General features: G+C 30.8%; 1 protein-coding gene across 2 annotated transcripts; it reads left to right on the top strand.

Annotated features, from left to right (window-relative positions):
- The first annotated feature begins 10 nt into the window (after positions 1-10).
- On the top strand, positions 11-8,926 carry LOC132735892 (inositol 1,4,5-trisphosphate receptor type 2-like). 2 transcript variants are annotated; one of them, XM_060722919.1, is made up of 7 exons: positions 11-128; positions 965-1,105; positions 1,698-1,847; positions 2,402-2,503; positions 2,815-2,913; positions 5,714-5,752; positions 8,740-8,926. In XM_060722919.1, the coding sequence occupies exons 1-7, from the start codon at positions 18-20 to the stop codon at positions 8,824-8,826; spliced, it is 729 nt and encodes a 242-aa protein (XP_060578902.1). In that variant the 5' UTR covers positions 11-17; the 3' UTR covers positions 8,827-8,926. The 2 variants fall into 2 exon arrangements, with proteins under 2 accessions (XP_060578902.1, XP_060578903.1); XM_060722920.1 differs by lacking the exon at positions 5,714-5,752 and having other exon boundaries at positions 8,740-8,919.
- The last annotated feature ends 8,741 nt before the right edge of the window (positions 8,927-17,667 follow it).

Below are 17,667 nucleotides of genomic sequence, written 5' to 3'. Positions count from 1 at the left end.
AGAAAATGATTGGTCAAATGCCTAATGGTCTTGAAATGAAGAAGATGCAAGCCAGTAGAGGAAGTTTTGCCAGTGGGTCAAGGGCAGGCAACAAGGTTGTACCTGTAGTGCCAGAAATAGAGGTAGAGGTATGTTGTATAAGTATTTTACCTTTTTCAATTTTTGTCACTAATTTATCATAATCTATTTTTTTTTTTAAATGACATGCATTGAAACAGGTACATGAGATTCTCGCACCCCACACTTCCCAAAATAATGTGATGTTTATGTTTCCAAACTGAGGTTGGAGACTGTTTTTATTCAGGACAGTAATATCAATAATGATTGATACAGTACTTCAGCTTAAAGTGCTCATCCTCAGACTAACTCTTTAAGATTAATAATTTTAGCTATAAAAGCAATGGATTAAACTTGCAGTTCTTGGAACTTAAGTCTGAAAATATCATCAGAGGCCAGTTAACTCTCCTATAACTGTGTCACAATAGGGTTACCAGTCTACATGTATATTGTACAAATGATGTTTTTGCACCTTGTTGTTGATGTAATTTGACTTCTAAATAGCAACTGAAAGCATCTGATAAGGTAAAACTTTGTAAGCTGCATTTGATTCATTATGATAACACACTCCCCATGATTTTTGAAAATGTATATGATATAAGAACAAATGACTATTTAAAAACATGGATTATATTTGCCGTAAAAATCATCATTTACAAATATTATGTAAAACCATAGTATTATAATGTCATCCTAATGTAATTTCATATAGTCTCTTCAATTTTCAAAATCATATTATATGAATATATGTGTACTTGAAATTTGAAACTCTCCACATATGTTATCCATATTTATATGTATGTATGATTTTTCAATAAATGGGGTTTCATTCTCATGGACCCAAAACACACACACACAAATTTATCGTTGTTTCTTTAAATTTTAAAATTGAGTATTTATTATACAGAATGCAGATGATGAAGAGTTTCAACAAATGTTGGCGGATGCCGGAGACATGCCGGAGCTCGAGTTTAAAGACGACGGGTACATTGAACTTGTGCTTAGAATTCTTGGTCTCATGTGTGACAACCAACATTTTGGTCTTCAGGTATCTCATATTTTGAAAGCTAATTATACCAATAAATTAAAATGAGCCGCGTCAGGACAAAACCAACATAGTGCGTTTGCGACCAGCATGGATCCAGACCAGCCTGCGCATCCGCGCAGTCTGATCAGGATCCATGCTGTTCGCTTACCAACTCTATTTCAAGTAGAGAAACTGATAGCGAACAGCATGGATCCTGATCAGACTGAGCAGATGCGCAAGCTGCTCTTGATCCATGCTGGTCGCAAATGCACTAAGTTGGTTTGTCATTGCACGGCTCAAGTAATTTACAAGTCTGTGGTCAAGTGACAAATATCACTAACTTTTAGGGACAGTTAAGTTGGTTTAAAGCATGCTAGGGAAGTTGATCTCTGTTGTATGAGGAAGCATTATCCAGGTAGATTATTGAAGGTCGATATTTTTTCTCACACTGGGTCGAGCTCTTAAACCAGAAAAAAATGCTGAGTAATTATGATGAAAATTTTGATTAAAAAAAAAAATAAAATGCTGAGTAATTATGATAAAAAAATGTATAAAAAAAAAAGAAATGCTGAGCAAAAGTATTCAATTTTTCTTTTGTTTTCTAATTTTTCAGAACTATCTACGAGAACAACCAGACAACATTAAATCTGTGAACCTTGTGGCTGAGACAACCAAGTTCTTGAACATTCTTTACTCCAACATCAATGCCAACTCTGTTGCTCTTATCACGCAGGTGTTTGAAACCTTGGTGGAGTTCACCTCAGTAAGTTATCAGTGATTAATTTTGCCTGATTTGTTAGATTTTGTATTACTTTCATAAGATAATCAATTTCTATGATTGTGTATCATTACATGTAAATATATATTTTTTCTTAAAATTGACAACCCTGTCTTATAAATCATTCCAAAATCCTGTTTCAAAAATTCCCTGTGTGTTATCATTATTAACAAATTTGATGAACTCTTCCATTTTGTTTCTTACGTAATGATAATTAAAGCAAAAGTTGAAGCACTGGCGTACTTTAAACAGATGGAGATAAACCCTCTGAGAATGAAATGTGAGGCAATTGTGACACATAGTTTAAGATTTTTCCTTATTTGAGCCGCGTCACGACAAAACCAACATAGTACGTTTGCGACCAGCATGGATCTAGACCAGCCTGCGCATCCTTGCAGTCTGATCAGGATCCATGTAGAGAAACTGATAGCGAACAGCATGGATCCTGATCAGACTGCGCGGATGGATCCATGCTGGTCGCAAACCCATTATGTTGGTTTTGTGGTGATGCGGCTCATTTTATAATTATATACTTACAGGGCAACATTACTAACCAGGCAGTTGTGTTTGACAACAAAGTATGTGATTATGTCAACCACATACTGCGTGTTGGTGTCTACAAAGACTGTATGGATGAAGAGGTCGGTACAATATGTTTACATTACAGTTATTTTGTTTTATTAATAATCGCATATATTATATTTGGCTTCTGGGTGATAATGAAAGCTGTGTTCAACCCATATATTGTTTGGCAATATTGACCTGAGACTCATTAGTTTTCTGATGCCTTTTTGTTAGTTTCTGTAATTTATTACGATTAACTAGTAGATTTTTAATAATAGGAAAGTTCACGATACTTTATCTGAAAGATTGTAATTAGATATAGGACATGTCAGAATTATTGAGAAGTTTTGAAATGTTTGTAAAATGAAAAGTTTTGTTATGTTTGTAGGTATATTCATTGAAGAGTGCTATAGGAACACTTGTACGATGTTTGACAGAAGAAAATCCAAAGTCCGAGGATGAGGAGAATCAGGCCAACTTGGCTAAGGTAAATTTACCTTTTATCTTATCTTTATCATGTTTAATTTCTATAACTGACCTGGCCTACTTTAAATTTGGAATTGTCAAATCATCAAATGTGAGGGTTTGAAATTAGAAAGTCAGAATTAAACTGCCAATAGTAAAGAAACTATTGAAGCTACATAGATCTACATGTAGGCCCTGATACATATGATCTGACTTTATACATAGACAAGTCAATTTTGCTGCTAGTTCAATGTAACTAAATACCAATGATGATAGCATGAATTCGTTTATTTTGGAATGCAAAAAGCTTTTATTTACACTAAGTATTGAATTTTCATTTCATAGGATACATTACTTATGACAGAATGGAAAATTTTAAGTCTTAACTTTTTGACAGGTATCTCTTCCATAGCTTTGTTTGGAAATGATATAAGTTGCTGATTTAATCATATAGTATTAATAGTATACTCCTTACTTTGAATTATGAAATTATTTTTTATTTGTATTTTATTAAAGTAATACATTTGATAATTGAAAGATATATGCCACTTTGGAATCAGAAAGAACAAGCTTAAGTATATCATTTTGTATGTCTATAGGACATTTTTCAATGAAATTATGTATTAAATTTTGTGATACTTCTTAGCAATTATCTTTGTTTATTTGTTTAAAATCGTCATGATTTGGTCAGTTTTAGTCCATAAATCAAGTTTTACTGTCCTTTTTTTTTTGTTATTCAAGCGTGAGCACTTACTGTATCAAAATATTCATTTGCTAGATTTTCTAATATCTTATAATGAAATTGATTTATATGGTTTAATTTGAGAATAAAAACATATTTCTTGATATATATATGCAAAAATATCATGATACTTTCCAGAAATCACTTCGACGTGTGGTAGCTATTTTTGATAAATTATTGTCGGATTAATCAATCAGGGTTCGTACAGTCTTAAAAAGTGCTTAAATTTGAGTCCCTTTCTTAAAAAGTGCTTAAAAATGTAAAAAAGTGCTTAAAAGTCCTTGAATTTGATTAGTCTCTTGAAAAGTGCTTAAAAAGTGCTTGAATTTGCTGAAAATGTGCTTGAAAATGATTGAATGACATAGTGTAGCTAATAATCAACAGTTAACAAAATAAAAAAAGATGATTCAATTTATTATCAAAATCAATGAAATGTTTGCTCAAGGTAACAGTAGGTGGTCAAATTGCAGTTGTTAACTAATATGTATTTGATTGGCCCTTTGTTGTTCTTCTATAATATCCTTAAAATTGTAGCCAGAAAAAACTATCCTTCTTAGGTTGAAGATTGTGCCGATATATGTGCAACAAATGTGCTTGAAAAATGGAAAAACATGCTTAAATAGTGCTTAAAAAGTCCTTGAAATTTGGCAATGGATGTCTGTATGAACCCTGTCAATAAATTAATGAAAAAATCCCAGTGTGAGTGTGTTTAATTCCACAGATTTTTTACTTTTTTTACATTACAATGTACATGAAATTCACTGATAAGATATATATATGATGTGTATACTACCTTAGATTGTTTGATTTAATAATTCACAGGAACAAATTTTTTTATCATTTTAAGAAATAATTCATGCATGAAATTAAACATAAAATTTAAACAGATTTTATTAAACAGTATTATGATATGTTATATAGATCTGTATAAAAATTTTATTCAAATGATGCAGTGAAACTGTATGAATAAGATAAATCCATTTGAGCCGCGTCACGACAAAACCAACATAGTGGGTTTGCGACCAGCCAGCTGTTCGCTTACCATCTCTATTACAAGTAGAGAAACTGATAGCGAACAGCATGGATCCTGATCAGACTGCGCGGATGCGCAGGCTGGTCTGGATCCATGCTGGTCGCAAACCAACCTTTTTCTATTTCTTGAAATGTTGGCAATACTATTTCCTCTCACAGATAATTTGTTATTTACGAAATAATATATCCCAAACATTGATTTTATCGCTCAATAACATCACTGTTTGGAGTTTGAATGCGAGGAATTATATTACGAGGACGTAGATAATGATGCACATCAGAACGACAGTGATGTTATAAAGCGAATAAATCACCGATTTTGATATATTATTTCGATTCTAACACTACATCAACAAATAAATGCTGCAGTACCTGATATTAACCTAAATTGCGCCTGATTTGTTTCATACTTATTTTCAGCGTGTCACATTTTAAGTGGTAACGTCAATTGTATAATGATTATGTCACATGTCTAAATATACAACGTCAAACTGTGATTTTATTGCATAATAACACACACTTTCAGTTCTTCTATGTTCAATGGGGGAAAATGTGGGTCCGGTCAGCATTAATTCCCAGTGCTGGTCACTTTCATTGCGATTGTGATCAATCATGAAATCCTTTCTATGGTCATTCGCACTGTACATTCTGTTCTGGCATGTATAGAAGTTATCAGTTCCTTGCCAAAGTGAAGGCAACTAGTACTGGTATACTTGACATCCTGCCCTGGAACGATATGGTGGCTGATCTGTGCTCATGTGAATTTAAAGAGGCTCATTGCTGTAATCTTTAGGGTACACTACCAACACCAAAACACAATTGTTCAAGTAAAGGTCAAGGTTATTACAAGAAAGGTTAAAGATACTTTTATTAAAATTTTTTTTTTTCATGAATCCTAGATTTTTTCTTAGTCCTGAATATGTGCAATATCATACTTGTAAATATAATAATCTTTTCCTGTTTCACCATTTGATTAACCTATAACTTCATTGTATACAATTAAAGTGTTGCAATATACATCTATTCATTTTATTTTATTCCTCAAAAGATTTCTGAAAAATTGGAACGGCATAGCATTTCAGCAAAGGTAAATTTGGTATAGTAACCAATATTGTCAAGTACTCGTGTTGTCTGCCAGCATGTTTTATCATATTATGTTTTATATATGAGCCGTGTCATGACAAAACCAACATAATGGGTTTGCGACCAGCATGGATCCAGACCAGCCTGCGCATCCGCGCAGTCTGATCAGGATCCATGCTGTCCGCTTACAAACCCTATAACAAGTAGAGAAACTGATAGCGAACAGCATGGATCCTGATCAGATTGTGCGGATGCGCAGGCTGGTCTGGATCCATGCTGGTCGCAAACCCATTATGTTGGTTTTGTCATGACGCGGCTCATATATATAATTATATATAGGTAACATTGTTTAGATGCATTTCACTTTTAATAACATGCCATAGTAGTTGCAATTTTTAAAAAAAAAAGTTTTATCACTTCTTGAAGGTTTTATTTAAACTATTTGTTGTTACTCTCCGTATATCAACATTTCTTATAGTTTCTTATAGTCACATTATGTAATTCATTTATGGTTGGAATACTCTTTAATATTATGATAATTGAAAAAAAAACAAAAAATAATGAGCATTTTGAACCTTTATTTTATTTGGCCATGGATTTAGAAACATAATTTATATTAATCTAGCAATATTTATTACCATTATTTACATTTCATAAGACATAATTTACCACTGTTATTTCCCCAGTTGTTTGCATGATGTTATATTTTAATAATTTTCTATTGCTATAGTTTTTGTGTCGCCTTGAAAAGGTGACATATAGGGGTTACTTTTGTCGGCGGCGTCGGCGGCGTCGGCGGCGTCTGTGTCATTGTCGGCGTCGTTGTCGGCGTCCCCTAAAGCTTGTCCGGAGCATAACTCAGTCACTATAAGTCTGATTGACTTCAAACTTGGTATGCATGTTTCTTTCAATAACCCGAAGTGCAGTGCACAAGGACTGGTACTCTGCAGTTCTTATTTTTTGAGTTATTGCCCTTTGTTAATTTTCATACTTTAATTTTGTCCGGGCCATTTTTCTTCAACTAAAAAAGCTATGGACTTGAAACTTCATAGGATGATAGATCTCATTAAGAAAAAGTGCAGTGCACAAGAACCGGTACTCTGCACTTCCTAATTTTTGAGTTATTGCCCTTTGTTAATTTTCATACTTTATTTTGTCCGGGCCATTTCTCCTAATGTATAAAAGCCATGGACCTGAAACTTCATAGGATGATAGGTCTCATTAAGATGAAGTGCAGTGCACAAGAACAGGTACTGTGCATTTCATATTTTTTTAGTTATTGCCCTTTGTTTATTTTCATACTTTAATTTTGTCCGGGCCATTTCTCCTTAAGTATAAAAGCTATGGACTTGAAACTTCATAGGATGATAGATCTTATTAAGAAGAAGTGCAGTGCACAAGAATCGGTACTCTACATTTCTTAATTTTTGAGTTATGGCCCTTTGTTAATTTTCATACTTAATTTTTGTCCAGGCCATTTCTCCGAAAGTATAAAAGTTATGGACTTGAAACTTCATATGATGATAGATCTCATTAAGAAAAAGTGCAGTGCATAAGAACTGATACTCTGCATTTCTTATTTTTTGATCTTATTTTTTGAGTTATTGCCCTTTGTTGATTTTCTTACTTTATTTTTGTCCTGGTCATTTCTCAAGTATGAAAGCTATGGACTTGAAACATCATAGAATGATAGATCTTATTGATAAGAAGCGCAGTGCACAGAAACTGCTGCTCTGCACTTATTATTTTTTAGTTATTGCCCTTTCATTTTTGTCCTGGCCATTTCTCCTAAACTACATTGTTCACAAGGCGACACATCCGACTCGCGGAGTTCTAGTTTTTCATCACAATAGATATTTATAATGCTGACTTTGCTAAATTTATATAATGCTGACTCAGCATTTTTTATGTTCTATTAAGATAGATGAAAAATATAATGTTAATAATGTCTTTAAATGCCAGTGTAATTTGTCTTTGAAAACAATCCATGTTTGAAAGAGTGTTACACACTCTAAATAAAGTTGTATTACATATGATATATATATGAAACTGTAAATAGATTTCTGTATGTATATTAAATTGGCAAGTGCACCATAAATTCCCTTTAAGGTCATAATTTATTATTGTTTGCTTTTTTTATGGATGTTGTGCCTATATGCTTCAACACATATTTGATACCTGCACTTTTGATATTAAAAATTAGTTCCTTATTTTAGATGCAATTTTAACTGTATTGGTTATTCATGAGTTACAATAAATTAGGGGTGTCACAGTTAGAAAAAAATGCGAACCGTTTAAATGGCGACTTAATAACCGTATTAAATATTTAATCAACCACACCAATAAAGTCCTTAGATTTTCAGCATTAACTTTGCTTCATTATGGCAAGAATGATATGACATTTTGTTTGTATTTTGTTGTACTCAAAATGATTTCAATACTTATCCAAATATCGAGTAACTACAGTGTATTTTCCATTAGGACCATACTAAAATTACTCAAAATAATTGTTGAGTGACAACTAAAATACAACCAAATTGTTATATTTTGTTATAAAAAAATCTAGGTAATATTTAGAATCAATTAATTTTTTTTGCCTCTTTGTCAAATACTAACCTTGGTTATCGGTTATTGACTTTTCTAACTGGTCAAATTTTAGCTAAAAACCGGCCATACCCATTAAAAAAAGATAAATGTGACACTCTTACAATAAATCTTCAAAATTGTTTTTATAATCATCAGTTTTAGCCAAAAGAACTTTTGGTTTTAAGTTAACAATTTTTTATTTAGATTTTACAGGATCAGACAACTGCCAGTTAAAATTCGTTTTGTATTATGTTTAATATTTTTGTGCAAATGTTCTTTTTTACATGTATTTCATTTTAGCACAGAATATTTTAAATTCTAGAAGTTTTTTTTCTCAGATGGATTTTGCAATAGTAATAATGAATAAATATTTATGATAAAGAAAAGTAATTTGTGTTATTACAGGAAGTTATGGAGTATTTGGACACGGACGTTCTTGTCAACACGATGACCGAGGCATGGAAGGCATATGAGGTAAATGTTTGTTTTTAGCTTTGAAAGATTGTAAAAAACACAAGTACAATGTCTCTGTGATCAAGCACTGTGGTAATGGATTGTTTAAGATATTACAGCAAAATAAGGAAAACAATAAAAAAACTTCTTCTTTTTTTAAAAATATTTATATGCATGTCCATGTTTTTAGTTAGTAAAACACTTTTGGTTACAAATCTGTGACTGCAAGTTGGGCATCATCACATTGTGAAGAATTTATTAACTGTCTTGAAATGGAAGATAATTCTTGCTATATACATGTAATCGAGGCTGGAATATTCTTCATTTTTAGCCAGTACTTAATAAAAGTTAGGTAAATGTTTAGGGTTGGTTTCTTAAGCCCCGGTCACATATTCACGGATAATGCCACGGAAGAGCTACGGTCTAATCGTTCACGGATTACTACGGAAATGTGAAATTCCGTAGTCCGCTACGGTTCCAGTACGGACACACAACGGTATGAGCACGGAGTCCGACGGATTTACCACCAAAAGTCCCCGGAGAACACGGTTTGGGGATACGGAGCAAACACAAATCAGGACGGACGCATAGGGGATACACTACGGTCTGCTACGGTATAAGCAGGGGGTAAGTACAAATAAGTCCCGTCGATACGGAGAAGAACGAATTCCCAAAGGATTAACGGATTCTTATATACCCCGTCCAAAAACCTTTTTTGCTTGCCTTTTCAAAACCCTCAAAAAGAAAAAACCCCTTTTAGAAAACGAATTGCAGATTTTAAAGGGTTTTGGCAAAGAGGAAGGGCCTAATCGCGTCCGCCCCCCGAGGCAATCGGTGGGGATTAAAGTGAAATTTCTTGAACCTCAAAAAAGTTTGGGCCATGAAACCCTCATACAAAAACATGAAGCTGTCTTCGAAAAAAGTCCATCCTAGTCCCCCATCTCGTCTTTTCTTCTCTTTCCTGATTAGATTTTGGACAGTAATCATTAATGAAAATGTTGATCAATACGCCCTTTTTTTTAATTATAAGATTTGCTGTTCTTTTTTCATTTACATTAAAAATCGTGAATGTTTATGTTTTAAAATATGTAAAAAAACTCGTTAATCAAACCTTTACCACTTAAGGGGCCCGCGTTTTCCCAGGCTGAATGAGCATTTTGTTTTAAATGTACATATTTTTTCCAATTTTTAAAACAAATTCCAAATTTTTTTTAAAAAAAGGGGAAAAATTTAGAAAATGTTTTTTCCCTATTCTTATGAATTTTTAGAAAGGTTTAATTAAATATAAATTTTTTTTTCTAGGGCAGGGCCTTTCCAAGCAGCCTGGGAACCACGGGCCCCCGCATTTTTTTAGCCTTTTTTAAATTTTAAAAAAAATTTTTGCAGCCAGAAAAAATGGCAATTATAAAATTTATTTTTAATTGTTCCCGAAAAATAGGGTTTTTTTTTTTTTAACAAAAAAGGGGTATTTTAATTAAATATTTTTGGGGAAAAAAAGAAAAACATAAAAATTTAAAATTTCCCTTTCCGTACAAAACCCAGGGGTTTTGGACCGTCCCTTTTTCCCGAAACCTTTTTTCCGTTTTTTTGCAACGAAATTTAAACCCCGGAAAATTAAGGGATTTTGGTCCCCAAACCCCCTTTTCCCTTTCCCCCCGAAAGAAACAACTTTATTACGATCGGGGGTTTTTCCCGTGAAAAAAATTTTGGCCCGAAAAACCCCCTTTAATTTAAAAAAAACCGTAGTTTAAATACGTGGGGAAAAACCGTACAAAAAAACGTATTTTTTCTCCTTTCCCAAAACCGGGGGAAAACCCTTTGGGACAAGTTGGGGGAAACTGGGGGGAAATGATTTAGGCCCCCTAAAAAAGGGTTTTTTTTAAAAAAGCCTTTTTTCAAAACTTTTTTTCCAAAAACCCTATTGAAAAAAAGGGGTGGTCCTTTTAAACCAAATTTCGCCCCCCGGCTTTGGGGCCTTTTTAGGGGTCGGCTTTGGGCCCGTCCCCCCAAATTTTTGGTTTTAACGTTTTTTCGAAAAACCACCCCCATTTTTATTTCAAAGAAAATTTTAAAAGGGAAATGGCCTTTTTTGAAAAAATTTTTTAAAACCTACCTTTTTGGGTTCCCACCTTTCAAAAAAACCCCCCCCATACAAAAAGAGTAAAAATTAATTTTCCGGCCCAAGGGGTTTTTTTTGAAAAAAATTAATGGCCCTTTTTTTGACTTTGAAAGTGGTATTGACCCCTTTGGGGGTTAAAATTTTTTTTTTTGGTTAAACCCACCCCCTTTTTTCCACTTTTAAAAAAAATTTTTTTAAAAAACCTTTGGGGGAGGTTTTTGTTTTTTGGGAAAACGACCTTTTGAAATTGGTTTTTTTTCCAAATTCCCCCGGACCTTTCCCTTTTCCAACAAAACCAAAAAAAGGCCCTTTAACCCCCGGGGCCCCCCCGGTTTTTTTTTTGACAGAAAATTTTTCCCCCTTTTTTAAATTTAGAAAAAAAAAAACATTGAATTTGGGTAAAACCCAAAACCTTTTTTTCCCCTTAAAACACCTTTGAGATTTCCCTTTTAAAACTTTTAAGCAAATTTTCACAAAAATTTTCCCCCCCACCCGGGTTAACCCCAAGGGAAAAAGGGTAACCCCCTGCCCAAAGGATTTTTTTTTTAAAAAATTTAAAAGGCCTTTTTTTCAAATTTAAAATTTTTTGGGGTTAAGTTTTTTAGTACCAGCCCCCATTTTTTTGACTAAAACCTTTTTTTTTGAAAAATTTTAAAATTAAAAAAAGTTGGAAAATCCCTTTGTTTTAAAAATAAAATTGGTTCCCAAAAAATTTTCCCGGGGGGGAAGGGGTTTTTTTTCTGTCAAAGTTTTTAAAATTTAAAATTAGGGCCCCCCTTAAAACTGTCAATTTTTTTTGTTTTTTAATTGGGCCCCAAAACCATTTAAAAAAATTTAAAAAAAACCCAAAAAAAATTTCCCCTTTCCCCTACCCATTTTGTTCATTTTTCCCAAAAAATTAGGGTCAAAAATAAAAAAAATTTCCCTTCCACTAAATATTTTTAAATGTTTAAAATTGGGCCCCCATTGTTCATTTAAAAAAATACAAAGGATTTTTTTGGGTTTTTTGTTTTTTTTTTAAAAATTTTTTTTGGGGCCAAAAACCCCTTTTTTTTTATTGGAAAAGCAAAAAAAAAAAAGGCCCCGAGCGCCCCCTTTTTAAACGGAAAAAAGCTCTTTTTTTGTACGGCCCCCCAGAAAACCCCATTATTTTAAGGGGTTTTTAATACGGACTAAAAAAAGGGAAAACACGCAAAAAGGGTTTTTGATTTTTCCGTAGAAAAAATTTTTTGGGGGAAAATTTTCCCCAAAAAAATTTTTTCCAAGGAAAAATCGTTTAGGGAAATATAAAAAGGGCCCTTCCTACAAATTGTTTTAGGGGTTTAAAAAAACCGGGGGGAACCCTTAATTTGCCCATTTACGGGTAGCAAAACGGCCCGAGGGCCGGGGAAAAAATTTCCGGGGGCTCTTCCCGGTTTGGGGCGTATTCCGTAAAATATGTGACCGGGGAAATTACTATGGGGGAGACCCAGCCCCCAGAAAAAAAAAATTGAAAATAAAAATTTTTTTTTCAAAACCCCTGTAAAACAATTTTTTTTTATATAAAATTCTACAAAAATAGTTTGTTTCGCAAAAAACCAAAAAACCAATTAAAAAATTAAAAAATTATACTATATCAAAGGGTAAACATAAAAATTTAATTGGGTTTTTAAAAACCCAAAATTCCACCCCTTTAAGATTTTTGGACTTTTTTTAAAATTTCCCCTAAAAAAAAAATTTTAAAAAAATTTTGTAAAATTTTTACTGGTGTTTTTTTTTTTAAAGGAAAAAAATAAATTTGGGGGGAAAAATTTTTAAAAATTAAACTTTTTTTTTGTTTTTTTGGTAAAAATTTAAAAAATATCTTTTTTTTTTGGCAAAATTTTTCCCCTTTTTGTTGATACCAAAAACGGGTTTTTCCTTTTTTGGAAAAAAAATAAAAATTTAGGGGGAAATTTTTTCCCCTTGAAAAATACATTTTTTTGGATTTTAGTGTTGTTCGGGGTTTAAGGTTTCCCCTTAAGGTACCTGGGGGTTTAAAGGTTTGGGGTAAATTTTGAATTTTTTGGGGATTATCACCCCTTTCCCCCCCCCTTCCCTTTTTATTTTTTTTTTTTTCCCGGGGCCCCTTTTTTTTTTTTCCCCACATACAAAAAAAAAAAAAAAATATAAAAAATTAAAATTCCCAAATTTTTATCCCCTTTTTGAAAGCAAAAAATTTGGTATTTTTTTTAAAAAAAAAATTTTTTTTTTTTTTTATAAATTTGTACTTTTTTTTTTCCAATTTTTTGTAAAAATTTTTTAAAATTTAAGTAAAGAAAAAAAGAAAATTTGTTTTTTTATAACCCATTATCCAGTATAAAAATTTTTTTTAAGGTTTTTTCTAAAGGAAAAAAAACCCCAAATTTGGGCCTTTCCCCCTAAAATTTTTTTTTACTATTGGGAGGGTTTAATTTTAAAAAAAAAAATTCCCCCAAAAAAGGCCCTTTTTTTAATTTTTGGAAAAAGGGCATGGCATGAAAAGCTTTATTTATAAAACTTACGAAAAAAATGTAATTTTCAAAATTTTTAATAAAAACCCAAACCATAATTATTGTAAAATTTTTATAGTATTATATCTTAATATTTTTTATTTTAAAGGGTTTTCAGAAAAATTTAAAATATGTTTTTGAAATTTGTAATGTGTTTTAAATTTTTTTGTTTTTTTTTTTGTTTTTTTTTTTTTTGGTTTTTGCTCCCCAACCCTAAAATTTAAAACCGGAAATTTATTAAATGTTTTTTTAATTTTTAAAGGGGAACCCCCCAACCCCACATTTAAAATTCCCCCCTTTAAAATTGTATTACGGGGGGGGGAAAAATTGATGGGGTGGACCCTTTGAGGAAAAATTTCTAAATGTGGGAAAATAGCCCCCCCCCCCCTTAAAAATTAAAATAAAAATTTTTAAAATATTTTTTAAAAAATATATAAACTCATATAAAAAAACCTTTTTTTCATTTGTGTTGGGGTTTTATCCTCCCTAATATTTTACATTTTTTTTGTTTTTTAAACCCCAATTTTTAAAAAAAAATTAAATTTGACTTTTAAAAAAAGGAAATGTCAAAAAATTTTTTTGTTTCTAAAATTTTTGGGGCCCCAAAGCCCCAAGGGGAAAACCAAAATTTTTAAAGGAGGTTTAAGTTTTTGTTCCCCTCCCTCCATTTTTGGGAAAAAATTTTTTTTCAAGGGTTTCATGGGCAAGATTAAAAAAATTTTTTTGGCTTACAAAAATAAAAATTATTTTTTTTTTTAAAAAAATTTTTTTTATAATTTCCCTTAGAAATCAAAACAATTTATAAAAAAACATCCCTCTTGAAAAGGAAAAACGAAAAAAGCCCCACTCCATTTGAAAGGGTTTAAAAGTGAATGAAATTATTGGGGGGCCTTAAAATATTTAAAAATGAAAAAACAGTTTTAACCCCTAATATTTTTAAGGGGTATAAAAAAAAGGGGGGGGGGGGGCCCTTTTTTTAAACCCCCCAAAAATTTTTGAAACCAAATTTCAGATTCATTTTTAAAAAGGGTTTTGTGGGACTGGTACAGATTTTTGGGGAAAAAATTTTTTTGGGGAAACCCAAATTATGTAAAAACATTTTTACTGCGAAAAAATAAAATAGGGGCCCTTACAATCCCTGCTACATCAAACCCCGTTTTGGAAAACTACCCCCTGACTATCTTAAAAAGGGTTTCCTTTAAAAAAATTTTTTTTAGCTATTTTAACAAAAATTTTAAATTGCTAAAAATTCAATTAAAAAACCCAAAAACAAATTTTATACGGGGTTATAAATCTTAGAGCCCAAACCCCTTTTTTTGGCCCTTTCCAATGAAAAAAATACGGGTTTTTCCCCTTTAAAAAATTCCCTTGGGGTTTTTAAATTTTTTTTCACAAAAGGGAACAAGTCAAAAAATTTATCAAATTTCTTTTCATCATAAAAGAAAAATACCCCCTTCCCCTTTTTTTTAAAAACCCCCTTCCCATAAAAATTTTTGCTTTTTGGTTAAAAATAGCCCCTTTGGAACGTAAAAAAAGTGAATTTTAAAATGAACCCCAAAAAAACCCTTGAACATTTTGGGAAAATTTTTTACTTTTTCCACCCAAATACCCCTTTTTTTCAAACAGAATTAGAAACATTTTTTCCGGGGTTTTGAAAATTCGCCCCTTTTGGGAAATTTTTTCTGTAAAAACAGAAGGGGAAAAGGGAAACATTTTAACCCCTAAAAAAAATTCTAGGGGGAAAGGGGGTTTTTTTAATGAAAAAAGAAATTTTAAAATATGCTAAAAAAACAAAAAAAACCTTAGTTTCGGGGGTGAAGGAAAAAAGTAAAATTTTTTAAATTAAAATAAAAACCGGGGCTTTTTTTTTTTTTGTTAAATTAAAATAATGAAAATTGTTTTTTAAATAGAATAAAATTTTAAAATGTTTTTATTGTTTTTTTTTTTTGTTTTTTTCCTTAAAAAATAAAAAATTTTTAAGGGGGAAAGGGGGCCCCCCAACCCAAAAAAAAAACAGGAAAATTTTCAAAAAATTGAAAACCCAAAATTAATATAGTTAAAATTTTTTTAATTTGGGTTTTTTTTTTTAAAATTTTTGGTTTTTAAAAATTTTTTTTATTTTTTTTGTGCAAAAATAAACACCCAAAAATTGTTTTTTTTTAAAAATGGGCCACAAAAAACTGGGGAAAATTTCAAAACCTTTTTGAGTACAATCCCCCAAACCCCAAAAAAATTATTTCCCCTTTTAACAGGTTTTTTTTCAGAAAAACGAAAGCTGGTTTACGGGGAAATTTCAGATCATTTTAATTACGGGGAATTTTAAAATCATTTTAAAATTATTAAAAGGGAAAAATTTTTCAGATAAATTTAAATTACAAGTTTTCACAACAAAAAATTTACAGATAAAACCAAAATTGGGGCGGGCCCCTTTTTTTTAAAAATTTTCCCTTTTAATTTAAACTTTGGAAAATTTAAAGATAAAATTTTTAATTACGGGGAAAATTTTTTAAAATTTCCCACTTGTTTTAGGGGGGAATTTTTCCAGATCCACTTAATTAAAAGGGTTTTTTTAAAGTAAACCTTTAAATTACAGGGAAATTTCAAAACCCATTTAAATTTTACGGGTTTTTTCCCCCAAAGTTTATTTTTAAAATTTTAACGGGGGGTTTTTTTTCCCAAAACCCATTTTAATTTTAACAGGGAAAAATTTTTCCAAAAATTTACAAAAATTTAAAAGGGGTATTTAAAAAATAAATTTAAATTACGGGGAAATTTTTAAAAATTTCACTTTTTTACGGGGGTTTCAGTTTTCATTTAAAAATTTTACGGGGGAAATTTCAAAATTAATTTTAATTTTAACGGGGGTTTTTTCCAAAAATCACAAAAATTACGGGGAAAATTTGTTTTTAAGGGAAAAATTTCAGAAAACTTTTTTAAAAAAACATTTTTTTTTTCCCAGATTTTCGGGGAAAATTTTCAGTTTCACTTTATTACGGGGAAAATTTCAAAAAATCATTTAAATTTACCGGGGGAATTTTTTTAAAAATCACAAAAATTACATGGTTTTTTCCCCAGATAAATTTTAAAAAAGGGTTTTTTTTTTCAGATAAAATTTTTTTTACGGGGAAATTTTTTTCCCAGTTTTGGGTTTTTGATAAAACAAAATTTTACGGGGTTTATTTAGATTTTTTTAAAAAACGGGGGAAATTTCAGTTTCCTTAATTTAAAGGGAAATTTTCAAAATTAAACTTAAAATAAAAAAGGGAAATTTTCCAAGTTTCATTTAAATTACGGGGAAAAATTTTTCAAAAATAAATTTAAAAAAACGGGGAAATTTTAAAAGATAAATTTAAAATTAAAAGGGAAAATTTCAAAATCATTTTAAATTACGGGGAAATTTTTTAACCCCACTTTTTTTACGGGAAAAATTTCCCAAAAACCCTTTTTAAATTCAATTTTAATTCCCAAAAAACACAAAAAATTTAACAGTTTCCAACAAAAATTGCAGGCAAATTTTCCCCAAAATTTATTAATTTTAAACGGGGAATTTTTGAGACCCACTTTTTTTAAAACAGAAAATTTTCCCAGTTTTCCCCTTTTTAAAAAACGGGGAAAATTTCCCCAAAAAAATCATTTTTTATTACACCCGGAAATTTAAAAAAGTAACAAAAATTTTAAACGGGGAAAAATTTTTCCAGAAAAAATTTTAAATTACAGGGTTTTATCGGGTATTAAATTTTTAAAAGGGGTATTTCATATACTTTTTTACGGGGAAATTTCAAAAATAAATTTAAATTTTTACAGGGAAAATTTCAGATCATTTAAAATTTTAACAGGGAAATTTTCAAAATTATTTTAAATTAAAGTTTTTTTAAATTTAAAGTTTTCATTTAAAATTTAAAACGGGGCTTTTTCCCAAGCCTGTTTAAATTTTAAAAGGGAAAATTTCAGTTTTAACAAAAAAATTTAAACAGAGAAAAAATCTAAAAAACATTTTAAATTACAGGGAAATTTCATTTTTAAAATTTTAATTTTACTGGCTTTTTTCGGGCTTTCCCTTAAAATTACGGGGAAATTTTTTCGGGATCACTTAATTACGGGGTTTTTTTCAAAATAAACTTAAAAACGGGGAAATTTCAAAAATAAATCTTTAACAGGGTTTTTTTCCCATTTTTCTTTTTCATGAATTTTTTTTGGGGGAGTTTTTTTTAAAAAAGAAAATACCGTGGGGCAAAAAAATTAAAAAACTGT

The sequence above is a fragment of the Ruditapes philippinarum genome, unplaced genomic scaffold (genome assembly GCF_026571515.1).
Source record: "Ruditapes philippinarum isolate M1 unplaced genomic scaffold, ASM2657151v2 ctg17508_1_1_1_1, whole genome shotgun sequence".
NCBI lineage: Eukaryota > Metazoa > Mollusca > Bivalvia > Venerida > Veneridae > Ruditapes > Ruditapes philippinarum.
The sequence above is the reverse complement of the archived record's forward strand: the minus strand, read 5'-3'. Positions and strand labels throughout refer to the sequence as shown.

Excerpts from the sequence above, each read along its gene's own strand:
- LOC132735892 (XM_060722919.1), top strand. The coding sequence starts at position 18 with ATGCCTAATGGTCTTGAAATGAAGAAGATGCAAGCCAGTAGAGGAAGT. Across the intron at positions 1,848-2,401 it reads CCTTGGTGGAGTTCACCTCA|GGCAACATTACTAACCAGGC; the intron begins GTAAGTTATCAG and ends ATATACTTACAG. Across the intron at positions 2,914-5,713 it reads ATCAGGCCAACTTGGCTAAG|ATTTCTGAAAAATTGGAACG; the intron begins GTAAATTTACCT and ends ATTCCTCAAAAG.